At 41.1% G+C, this 12,845-nt stretch overlaps 1 protein-coding gene and 1 long non-coding RNA gene across 4 annotated transcripts in view; one reads left to right on the top strand and one right to left on the bottom strand.

Moving 5' to 3' along the window:
- The window catches only part of LOC149523766 (uncharacterized), a 109,754-nt gene that overhangs the window by 56,031 nt on the left and 40,878 nt on the right, over nucleotides 1-12,845 (top strand). Inside the window, exons 4-5 of the long non-coding RNA XR_016350475.1 lie at nucleotides 3,050-3,177; nucleotides 5,066-5,192. This is a non-coding gene — a long non-coding RNA (uncharacterized LOC149523766). The remainder of the gene's footprint in view (nucleotides 1-3,049; nucleotides 3,178-5,065; nucleotides 5,193-12,845) is intronic.
- EFCC1 (EF-hand and coiled-coil domain containing 1) overlaps nucleotides 8,799-12,845 on the bottom strand; it is an 83,336-nt gene continuing 79,289 nt past the window's right edge. For all 3 annotated transcript variants that reach the window (XM_075939735.2, XM_075939732.2, XM_075939733.2), the window contains one exon: nucleotides 8,799-9,640. In XM_075939735.2, coding sequence (XP_075795850.2) covers nucleotides 9,507-9,640 — 134 coding nt within the window. In that variant the 3' untranslated portion in view covers nucleotides 8,799-9,506. The remainder of the gene's footprint in view (nucleotides 9,641-12,845) is intronic.

The raw sequence follows: 12,845 nt of genomic DNA, 5'->3' as shown, positions 1-12,845 counted from the left end.
GTGTGGATGTAACTCAGATTTTGTCAGAAAAACAGCCGACAAAACTCTGGAGTGTAGACATACCCTTAGTCTGAGTTAGTACACCTGTGTAAATTAGAATTAATCCTACAGCATGTAAAGCAGCTACATGTGAGTAAGTGTTTTACTGTCTTGTCCAATTTCCAAGCACAAGCAATTCTCCCCTAGACAAGTTCACCCATCAATTTCAGCAGAAATTCTGCACAGACCACAGTTAAGAATGAAGTAATTATTTTAGGGCAGAAATGTCATTTTAAAATCAAATGTCAGTTTAAGCATTTAAATCTCACAACAAAATTGTGTTCTACATTCAAGTGAGCGAGAGAAGGTGTAATTAAAGCCGACATGCCGAAGAAGAGCATGCCTATCCTTTTTACACAGTGCAAGTATTTATAGTAATATCAAGTGAGCACTGTATATTTTGTATTCTGTGCTGTAATTTAAATCAATACATTTGAAAATAAAGAAAACATCCAAGAATATGCAAATAATATTCTATTATTGTTTAGCAGTGCGAATATATCTGATATTCATAATTATTTTTATGTCACGATTAATTGTGATCAATTTTGTAATTGTTTACCAGCCCTTTACAATTTTTCTTTACAGTTGCCCTCAGGGGCTGCCCTGGTGCCCCAGCGGGCAGCACCACACAGGTTGGATATAGGATAGAGGTGATTATGCTGGGCAGTGCCAAAGGGTTGAAAGACATAGAACAGAACATGACAAGAATGCTGAAAATCCAGGCCTCTGGAAAGGCAAATGATACTTCAAAAAAGAAAGATGGTGATCCATTAAATTTCACGCTAAGAAGGGCGCTGTATCAGTTTTTTATAATGCTGAATTATGTGTAGACTATAAAGTAAATAGGTTGAGGTAGACGTTAAAAGGCTTAAGCGTCCATGAAATCATTACCTTTAGAGCAAACACTTTGGGTGGTAATGTGATGGGTCTAACACATGCTGGGAGTGTTATTGTCATATTTACTTGCGAGGAATTCTGCTTAATGCACCATTATTTTAAAACACAGTTTTTATTTTACCAGAAAAACTAAAACAAAGACTGAAATCTTTCTGTCCGAATTCAAAGTTGCTATATAATAAATTAATGGTCTGTACCACCAGATTGGTGGCTTCTGTTTTTGCTAAAAAAGCTTGCATAAACAAAGAGCTCTTAGTTCCCGAAATGTGTACAAGCTCCCCCAATATTTTGGAACATTTAGGAACATAGAAATTGCCCTGATGATCTGACCAAGTGTTCTGTCCATGTCAGTGACCACTAATATATGTTTTAATGGAGGGTCAAGAAACTCTGCAATCAGCAATTATGGAGTAACCTGCGTGTCATGTGGACTTTAATCTGCCAATAATCTATATTTCATATAGATTAGAAATACTGATAGGAGAAAATTTAAAGAAAAAATGCAATTTGTACTTTGACCATCTCAGAGTCACTCATTAGCCAGGAATGAGAAAAGTAATGGAAAGAACAGTATGTGGAGAATAAAGTTAATTAGGAGGACTCGGGGGGTACATGAGCATTTTGGAGCCTGGTAGGAGAAATGCTTTGGTTTCTGTGTAGAGACAAGCTTCCACTTTTAATGTAAATGATATGGGATATTTAATAATAGCTGCTCATGAAACCCATTTGACTGTGAGACTATGGGGAACTTGTTTTGAATTATAAAGCCCAGGAAGTCTGACCATATTCTAGAAAAGAACATTTCTTGGTGTTTTTTTTAATTTGTTTCCTGAGGCAAAAATAGTCAAAAAGACAATGCCTTGGAAGCAATGTTCCTTATTATTTGCTTTGGCAATATAGTTGCATCCAGTCAAGGATTATGGCCCAATTACAGTAGGCGCTATGGATACATGTACATCACAGTGAAAAGAAGGTCTCTGTCCCCGAGAGCTTACGGTCGATGTATGTGATGAGATGTAACAAGCAGCTTCAGGACCAGAATCTGACACAGGACCAGACATAAGAGTGCACAGGAGCAGTGATTGGTGTAATAAGCAGCTGTCTCAGCATGTGAGCTGCATAGCCAAGCCACTCCATCCCCTTGGTTATACTGACTATCATACTTTCACTCAGTTCCCCTACAGTGATAGTCTCGCAGCTATGCTGCTGACTTCGACTTTCAGGAATAATCTGCCAAAAAAAAAAAAAAAAAAAAGAGTGCACGAGAGAAGGGGTGTGTCTACACTGAACCATTATTTTGAGATAACTAGCGTTATTTCGAAATAACAATGCGAGCATGTACACAGCGTTTCCATTATTTCGAAATAATTTCACAACAATGGACGGTTTATTCCAAAATCTGTAAACGTCATTCTACGAGGAATAACACCTATTTTGAAATAGCTGTTTCAAAATAAGGCGTATGTTGACGCACCACCAAGGCCATTCTAAATTTATTCCTCCCCATGCCTCTTGGGTCTCTATCGAGATAGCACGTCTATATTAGAGAAGCCTGCCTCAGACTAATTTTGAGGCTTTCCTGCAGTGTAGACGTGCTATTTCAAAATAAACTATTTCGGAATAGCTTATTTCGAAATAAGTGTGCAGTGTAGAGGTACCCAAGGAGAGAAATGGTGGAGAGGAAGGAAATTAAGTGAAGCTATGAGGAAAATGTGATTAGAAGCAAGACTTGCATGAAATGTTGGGAAGACTTACTTGGAAGAAGAGAATAAACTGGGATAGCTGAGAAATGTTTAAAATAGTGGTTTGTAGAAAAAAGAGTAGGATTAAAAAAGGAATAGGTTACTGAATTCAGGGGAAAATAAATATGTATGTACTGTGCAGTAAACTTGCTTGATCCCAGACTATCTGGAGCAGCTGTAAAGAAATTGGTAGACAATAAGACTGTCATTTTACATTAGTGGCCAAAGCCAAATGCATGATAAGCTTGAATCTAATTGATTCTATGGCAAGTATCTTAGCATGCATCCTGAAGGATACAGGCATATAAATCATGACTGACAGTGAAACAGAATACTGATCTTTCAGCATCTTCCCTTCTCATTCGTAGTATTACCCAGAGGAATGTGTGAGAGAGGCATGCGTCCATCTTTTGTACTGCTGGAAATGTATACAAGATCCTAATTTGGAAAGTCTGTATGAGCCAACCTGTCAGTTCCAGGAGATACAAATTTGCAGGTAAAAGGACAAATTCCTTGAAATTTGCTGGTGTGAAGATTTTTAAAAAGTGAGGTAGCTCTAAGCAGCTGTGTAAAAAAGGATTGGTGCGTCTGGGTCAGTGTGCAGTCTGGCAGGGTGTGAATTTATTTTTCTGAGGATTGGTTATAAAAGAAGAGGGAAAGGTCAGTAGTTATAGGCAAAAATTGGTTGAGAAGGAGCCCACATTGAAACATCCTGTCATCTAGCACTCAATAGATACAACTGGGAGAAAACAAACCTTATTATCTACTCATAGAATCAGAAACAAGCATGACAACATGTGTTTATCTGTGGGGGGAGCTCAAACACATCAGATAAGAAGGATGAAAAATTCTAAAGATGTAATTAAATTGGTGCAACTTCCTTGGGTGGACTTCAGTTTCCAAATCTATTTAGTTAAATCTGTACAACTTTCGTATTCACATAAGGCCTATGTACGCCACACAGGTTTGGTGTTGCTCAGCATGGCTGTACAGAAGGAGGTTTCCGAGAATATCTTTCTTATGCAAATGTATATAATCTAGAACCTCTTGATGTGCAGGTGGATCGTCTGCTGTAGTAGGTGTCTACATTAGGGTGAGGTGTCTCCAGTAGCTTGGCTTTATTGTTATGCAATATTGTTATAGAAGAGGTCACCTAGTGGAAATGTTACACATACAGTAGTCTCCCAAACTCCTTTCCCTAGGGGGTGCACAAACGTTCTGTGTTGAGAAGATATGCTGTGCTGTAGTGGTCGTTCTCTTATACAAGGTCTAGCTAGAGGGAGCTGGGTGAACAGCAGGAGAGTTTGCACTTCTTACAACTATCCTTTTCCTCGCTGATTTCTCCTGCACTGGGAAGCTGACTTGCAAGGTCAGAGCAGCTGCTACTGCAAAGCAGAGGGAAACAATCCTGTACTACATTGCATGCAGGAATTTGGTCATGGACATTTAAGAAATAAAGCTACAAGGAAGCTTTTTTGGTCTGCATTTATATCTTCTAAGTTTTTTGTTTTTAAGGTGAGGGGAAAGGTGGCTGGTATCTGTGTGGGGGGGAACGAGGGCGGAGTTTATAGCAAGGTTTTAAACTTGTGAGTCTTCCATACAACCACAAAGCACTTGTTACACCATCTTTTGCATGGTACAAGATTGAGTACAGAGCATGCTACTGTGGTAACAGTTCAGAGGCAATTTATTTTGCAGTTGTACTAAGGTCACGTATCAGTCATTGGTGAGTATAATAATTCTGCTAAAAAAAATTCTGCTTGAAAACTGGTCTGAAAAGTGCAGGTTTTGCAGCATTGCCAAGTCCAAGTGTTTGAAAGTCATAATTCAAGTTCCAAAAAACCCATGAGATTAAAAAAATCAATTTGAGTTTTTCTTCTCTCTACTGAGCCCTACAGATATACTCTGGTCATGTTTTCAATTTTCTTCTGCAACCCTAAGGGTTAGAAACTTCCTTTTTGTTTTAATGAAAGCTGAGATTCTCCCATAATCATATGATTATAAGGGAGGGGGCTTTCAGAAGAAAGCCAAATATCAGAAAACTTGTGATAAAATGGTGAGATGTGGCAATGATTATTAGCGTTGCTGGGTATAGTGTGACTGTTTCCTTTGGTTACAATCTGTGTGGCTTTGTGCACAGCCTCTCCTCCCACTTGAGTTTCACTTGGAGGTTGTGGTTTGAATAAACTCCAGATAACTAGTGAAACTGCTAAGTTCCATCTAGTTTTGATTAGTAGTTATTGAATTCTCATGCATTTGATGCAAAACCCTAAGTTGGCCCAGCTTTGTGTGAAGTGTTTGGTAACCACATCCACCCTTTCGACTGACTTGATCTGAGTATAAAATGGGAATGCATTAAAATGCATTTTAATTTTCTTTTTTAGCTCACCAAAGTAGCACTCCTGCATCACCAGTATTCTGCTTTGCTTCAGGCACTCAGCATGCACTGGGCTGATGATGGAAATATCGCTGCGTCTATAGTAAAGATGGCAGTTTGGGTATGAAGATACAGTAAGTCTGATCTTATTCTGTATCGAGTCGTGTTTGCTTTTTAAATATTCCTCTTTCATTAGGATAATCTGATGTATTTGGACTGTCCCGTTTAGAGGGCTTGGCCACGCATAATGTCAGATAGGATGATGACAAGATGCGACTCCAATGTCAATAGGACAGTCAGGACACCCTGATGACTAGACACAAATATACTGTACTTCAGAGAGATCCATTTCTTTTACAATTCGAAAGTAATACAATAGTAGGGGAAACAGCTTCACATGACAAGATTCCTTTGCTTCCCATGTTGACCTAATCCTTAAACTTCCTTTTAGTTCTGGTCATCTGTAGAAGTGGGCTTTGCCCATGAAAGCTCATGATACCATCTACAACATGTTTTGTTAGTCTACAAAGTGCTACCAAACCATTTGTTGTTTTTTAATTTTTTTCCCTTTAGCAGCCACTCTTGATCTTACTTTTAGCTACAGCAATGATTTGTATTTTAGTGAGACCTTTTCTGTCTCTAGTTACACCTTAATTATTCATTGTCCATGCTACTGGACTTCTTGGTTACACTACTCCTTCAGTTTCTCATTGGGATAGCAGGCTATTTAATGTTTTAGGTACTTAAGCTATGAAAGTGAAGGAGAAGCCCAGTGGCCAAAAAATTATACTATTCCTCCCCATGACCACCTGCATCCAAACCTTATTAGTAATACACATTCAAGAAACTGAAACATTGGGACGGAGTACTTGTTTTATAACCGGATTCTCTACATGCCATTTCCACCAAATATACAGTATTTAAGGATTTTGCAGCAGTCATGCTGAACCAAATTCTGCTTCTGCAGAGGGCAGAATCTTGCTCATTGTTCTAGCCATTGGAGGAAATGAACACAAACAGGGAAACACATTTTTAGCACACTTTTATTTTTAAATCTTTTTGTCTGATCTTCTGTGGTTGTATATTTGTACATAATTTCCTTACCTCCAAGATGACTTCTATACCATTTCTGCAATCAGGTAATGTGCTCTCTGGGGTGTGATTTCTAACACATCCTCATGTGTTATGTTTTAATGGGTTGGGCGAATACCCTGCTGGTGCACTTTAATGGAGGGCTGTTTGAAATAGTATTACGTAAGTGCACTAGAGAAGCTTTAGTGTGCACCAGCAGAGTCTGCATGGCTCAATTAATATGCAAGATGCTATGATGTGGTAGAAAGTGTGTATGTGTGTGTGCGCAAAACTGTATCTACATAGAACCAAATTTTTCTCTCTGCTTATCCGAGGGTAAATCCCCCATAACCCAATTGAAGTAACACTGGTGTGACACCAGACAAAGTTTATCCCACTATTTCCAGACTCTTTTTTTCTCCCCAAAAGAGGTGGAAAATTGCTAATTTCTATTATGAGCAGGCTGCCCTGTGGCCCAGCAATTCAAAATGGCCTGTGGTTTGCCAGCTGCTGCTGCTGCTTCTGAGGCAGCAGCGGTAGTTGCAGCCTCGGGCCCTTTAAATTTCCAACACAGCCCCAAGCATTGCTGAAGAGCTGGTAGGGGGAGCGTAGCCCCAGCATTGCCCCTGCTGCTTGAGGCTCCGCCCCTTCAGGAACATAGGGCTGCCTCCTGATCTTGCCCTGGGGCCCAGCAATTCTGTCCCCACCCTAGTTCTTAGCACATTGTTAATGATGCAGAGTGTCACATACAAGTTAGAACAAAGTACACAAATGATGTGATCCACCTGCACAACAAGAACAATGTGGTCTGCAGACAAAGCACTACAAAATAAAAGAATCCCACAAAATAAATGGGATTGTAGCATGAACCATTTTGCTATAGACTCATGGATGTTATGGCCAGTAGTGACCATAATGATTCTCTAGTCTGACTTCCTGAAGATCGCAGGTCAAAGAACGTCACTCAGCCAGTTCTGTAACAGACACATAATCTCCTGGCTGAGTTACTGAAGTCCTCAAAACCTTTATTTATAGACTGCAACAAATACCGAAGAATCCATCATTTGCTATAGTTTATACCTGTAAGTGACCAGTAATCATGCTGCAGAGGAAGGTGAAGAAACATTTAGGCTGTGTCTAGACTGGCAAGTTTTTCCACAAAAGCAGCTGCTTTTGCGGAAAAACTTGCCAGCTGTCTACACTGGCCGCTTTGAATTTCCACAAGAACACTGAAGATCTCATGTAAGATTGTCAGTGTTCTTGTGCAAATACTATGCTGCTCCCATTCGGGCAAAAGCCCTTTTCCAGAAATGCTTTTGCGCAAAAGGACCAGTGTAGACAGCTGAAAACTGTTTTGCACAAAAAAGCCCCGATGGCGAAAATGGCGATTGGGGCTTTCTTGCGCAAAACCGCGTCTAGATTGGCATGGATGCTTTTCTGCAAAAAGTGCTTTTGCGGAAAAGCGTCCGTGCCAATCTAGACGCTCTTTTCCGCAAATGCTTTTAACGGAAAAACTTTTCCGTTAAAAGCATTTGCGGAAAATCATGCCAGTCTAGACGTAGCCTTAAGGTCTCTGCTAATCTGAATTTAGGGGACATTGCTTCCTCTACCCAAAAGTGATCAGTTAGAACTTGAGCACGTGAGCAAGACCCACCAGCCAGACACCTGGAAAAGAATTCTCAGTAGTAACTCAGAGCCCTTCCCATCTTTAGTCAGTGGAGATATTTGCTAATAGCAGATTCAGATGAGCCATATGCCATTTCCTGCAACTTCACCATACTATTCCCTTCAGAAACTTAGCAAGCTTGGTCTTAAAACAACTTAGCTTTTTTCCCTGCCTCTCCCCACCACTATTCCTTTTGAGAGCAGGGGTAGTTTGAAATAGCATTATAACATTCAAGTGCAGTAGGGAACCGTTAGTATTGCAGACTGTCACTCCTCTGATGGTTAGAAACTTTGTCTAATTTCAAGCCTAAACTTGTTGCCAGTTTATATCCATTTGTTCTTGTGTCAACATTGCTGCTTAGCTTTACTTCTCTCCCTTCCTGGTGTTTATCACTCTAATGTGGTTAGAGAAAGCAATCCTGTCTCCCTTCAACCTTCCACAAGTCACGGTCCATGAGTTTCCTCTAATAAGGTAGATTTTCCATTCCTCTGACTCTCTTTGTAGCCCTTCTGCATAGGAAAACCTTTTCCCTAGGAAGTCTGTGTTTTCTAAAATCTATCTAATGTTTAATTCGTTGATTTCGTTTTGTTACTTGCATTATCTCAGGTAAATTCAGTTCTCTTCATATTCTCAGAGGAGCCGGTGGTACGTCTGTTTTAATTCTATAGATTTAGTAGAATGTCTTAAGGGCTTTGCCTTTTATTTTCTTCTGTTGATGATTGAGTGAAGAAGCAACAGCAGCTTTGCAGCATCCTGTCCTCTTGTATTTGTCCTTGTGGATTCTCCTATTACTTACCAGAATATACATTTTCACGAGCAAGTTCATCATTTTACTTTAATCAAATGAGACCTTGCTTTGTATCTTTACAGTCTTACTTAGACTATATGGGATGGTAATGGTTAATATATGTATCATTTGCTAGGTGGCTAGCGAAAGAGTAATGTGAAGCTCTCCTTTCACTCCCTGTGTTTGCAACTTTCCCAGTTCCTGACAAGATCACACTGCACTTTTTCAAACAGTTTAATGTTTAAAATAAAATCTAAGATTATAATCTGCAAGGACAGTTACCGATTAATATCAAAGCATAATCATACTTCTAATGGGTCTGTAATTACAAATATAAAATCCATATGAACAGAAATATAAATCTACTTCTAGAGTTAAATAAGATGTATAATCATAACTGCAAACTCAGACACATGCATTTATACAAAGGTCTGTAACTTGCCCTACTGGCATATACTCATAAGCATATATCTTTATAATACAATAATTTTGTCTATTGTACTTTAAGAAAACAACATATGTATCAGCCAGCTAGTTGGTCTTCCACTATTAAATGTTCTGATTCGGATATCAGAAGAGGAAAAAATCCTCAAGCTTATCAACAATCCATCAGCTATTCAGTTTGGGGTTTTCCTCTATTGAGCTGGTCAGTGCATTTCTAATACTTGTTATTTGGTGAACTGGTACATTTATCAATGCCACAATACGATGGTTGTCAGGCTTTGGAGACGGACATTATTTAGCATTCCTCCAAAAATGTGAACATTTAAAGAGGTTTCCCCAGAGGCAGTATACCTGTCTTTTCATGACGTAATTGTCCCAACGTGTCCTTTTATTATTGAACTCACCCAAATGTGGCAATCTCTTACTTCTGCCTCTAACATTGTAAGACTAATCATGACAAACAGTAGATGGCACTGTTGCTCAACAAGAGATAACCAGTGGATTAGACAAGGACTGGTGACTCTGAGCTTTCTCTAGAGGCTTGCTCTGTAGGAGTTCGCAGGCAGCCAGCTCATGGTAGAGCGTATCTAGGACCTCAAGGATGTGGTCTTTTCCTTTAAAAGAAAATTACAAAATATATTAGCATACCGACAAAGCTCGGAAGCTGCAGTTTAACAGTTAGCAGGCTACCTCTCTTTTCCAAATTCAAACAGAGAATTCTGAATGGGGAGCCCAGAGACTGAATTGTTCTGCATTTCACAGGAACACAGAGTGGAACAGGACACCGGGACTAAGTCCTCTGCAGCTCTGCCTACTGCAAACTCTGTGCTCATTAAATCTCCTCATCCTTGCTGTGTAAACAGACTGCATTTCAAACACATTGGCCGTCTGCTGTGTGCTGAACTGCACCAGCACTTAACTTCCTGAAACCCAGCCCTGAAGGATGGGGACACTGTGCTGGTCTAAAGACCTACCTGTGCTTCAAATGGAACTGGATTCAAGTCCGAATGTAGCTAATGTAGCATTCTCTCACAGTCAGAGCATGTTTAACCACAAAGATTTTGGAAAGCAGCTCCCATCACATCAAGTGCCAAGCCAGAAAATCCAAAGCAGAGGAAACGTAGGGAGTTCATAACAGAAGAGATACAGATTGGATAGAAAATATACTGATGTGTGCTTCATTAAATCCTTTTGTTCTCAATTACACATCTTAGGGTGTGTCTAGACTACATGCCTCCGTCGACGGAGGCATGTAGATTAGCCAGATCGGCAGAGGGAAATGAAGCCGCGATTAAAATAATCGCGGCTTCATTTAAATGTAAATGGCTGCCCCGATCTGCCGATCAGCTGTTTGTCGGCAGATCGGGGCAGTCTGGACGCGCCGCATCGACAAAGAAGCCTTTCTTGATCGGCACAGGTAAACCTGGTTTCACGAGGCATACCTGTGCCGATCAAGAAAGGCTTCTTTGTCGACGTGGCGCGTCCAGACTGCCCCGATCTGCCGACAAACAGCTGATCGGCAGAGCGGGGCAGCCATTTACATTTAAATGAAGCCGCGATTATTTTAATCGTGGCTTCATTTCCCTCTGCCGATCTGTCTAATCTACATGCCTCCGTCGACGGAGGCATGTAGTCTAGACACACCCTTAGAGGTCAGGCGACCTCAGGATTAGAGGGCAAGTGGAGTGAAGGAAACGTGGGCCCAGCAGGGCTGGGGCAGGCGGAGTGACAGGAAAATGAGCCAGACAGGGCTGGAACAGGCAGCACAGCTTGGATCAATTATTTCCCTGTACATAAGAATGACCATCCTGGGTCAGATCAAAGGTTCATAAGGTCTTCCGAAAGTGACCAATGCCAGATGCCCCAGAGGGAGTGAACAGAACAGATAATCGTTTGACTCACCTGCTGTCATCCATTTCCAGCCTCTGACAAACAGAGGCTAGGGACACCATTCCTACCCATCCTGGCTAATTAGTATGATGGACTTAATCTCCATCAACAACATCCTCTGGCAAGGAGTTCCACAGGTTGACTGTGCGCTGAGTGAAAACTTCCTTTTGTTTGTTTTAACCTGTTACCTTTTGATTTCATTTGGTGACCCCTAGTTCTTACGTTATGGGAAAAAGTAAATAACTTTTCCTTATTCACTTTCTCCGTACCTGTCATGATTTTATAGACCTCTAGCATATCCTAAGGATGTTACATACAACTTGTATCGAGTACATAATTAGTCAGTAAGGGGCCTCTGCATCTCTGCAGTTTAAATGTAGTAGGAGCCAGGCATGCAGGCAGCCCAGCTCCTACCGCGTTTAAACTGCAGAGCCACATTTAAACTGGAGTAGGTCCAGAGCCACATTTAAACTGGAGTAGGTCCAGGACCCAGCAGGAGCTGGGTCTGCTTCAGTCCCAGCTCGCACTGGGTCCAGTTATTCAAAAGGCAGAGCCGCAGCACAGCTATGCCTCTACCTCCCCTGCCCTCTCTGCACTACAGAAACGGCTGGCTTCCCCCAGCATCAGTTCCTGCTTCCCATCCCCCATCCCCTCTTGCTGCCTTTGATATAGAGGCATCAAGGGGACGTGGGAAATGTGAGTAGTCAACTCGACTCCTGATAACTACCTGATCAGTCTAGGCTTGACTGTTGGACTATTCTTTTACATCCCTGTCATATCCCTCCTTAGTCTCCTCTTTGCTAAGCTGAAAAGTCCCCATCTTTTTAATCTCTCTTCATATGGGACCCGTTCTAAACCTCTAATAATTTTTGCTGCCTTTTTCTCAACCTTTTCCAATGCCGATGTATATTTTAGAGGAGGTGACCACATCTGCACGCAGTATGCAAGATGTGGGCGTCCCATGGATTTATATAGAGGCAATAAGATATTCTGTCTTATTCGCTATCCCTTTTTTATTCCTAACATTGTTTTTTTGACTGCCGCTGCACATTGAGTGGATGTTTTCAGAGAACTATCCATAATGACTCCATGATCTCTCTCTGGAGTGTTTATAGCTAAATTAGTCCCCAAAATTTTGTATGTATAGTTAGGGATTATTTTTACCAAAGTACATTACTTTGCATGTATCAACTTTAAAATTCGTTTCCCATTTTGTTGCCCAATCACCTCGTTTTGTAGAGTAGATGTTATGCCTCCGGGATGCTGGACAGCTGTCCTATAAGGTGGAGCACCGCCCTGCCAAAATATTCCCTCTGTACTCATTGGAGCTGCTCTTGCTTGTGCTCCCCAGGCCCACAGCTCAGGTACCCCCAGAGGGAGTGAAGAGAACACATGATCAAGTGATCCATCCCCTGTGCCCATTCCCAGCTTCTGACACACTGAGGCTAGACACGCCATTCCTGCCCGTCCAGTCTAGAGCAGGAACTCTGTTCAATATTGTCTTGACACTGAATCCCTGTATGACAAGCCTTTTATACAGCAAGAAGACTCAGTGGAAATCAGAGCATTTTGTACATGTTACTTTCCCTGAATTACTGCTGTTAATATTCTGCAGAACAAACCCTCAGGCTGCATCTACCCTTTCATTATCTCTTCTTTGACCCCTCTCTGCCTATTTAAAGCCCCTACAGGCAGTCTTCCTATGCAAACTGACTGGGTACAGTAGGTCAGCCTCCTTGAAGATGGTAAATATAAAAGCTTGGCTAACAGGAACAAAGTAATCAAATAGGAACCTCTAGGCTGTGGAGCCTGCATGGCTCTTCTAAAGGCAGCTCCTGCACAGTGGGCTATTGTTCCAGGAGAGGAGTTTGCAAGTTTAATTTTCATAACAAGAACACGAAGCGGCGGCTTTATTAATGACGAGCAGGT

The sequence above is a fragment of the Pelodiscus sinensis genome, chromosome 11, assembly GCF_052426305.1.
Source record: "Pelodiscus sinensis isolate ZL-2025 chromosome 11, ASM5242630v1, whole genome shotgun sequence".
Classification (NCBI taxonomy): domain Eukaryota; kingdom Metazoa; phylum Chordata; order Testudines; family Trionychidae; genus Pelodiscus; species Pelodiscus sinensis.
This window is presented reverse-complemented; position numbering and strand designations above follow the sequence as displayed.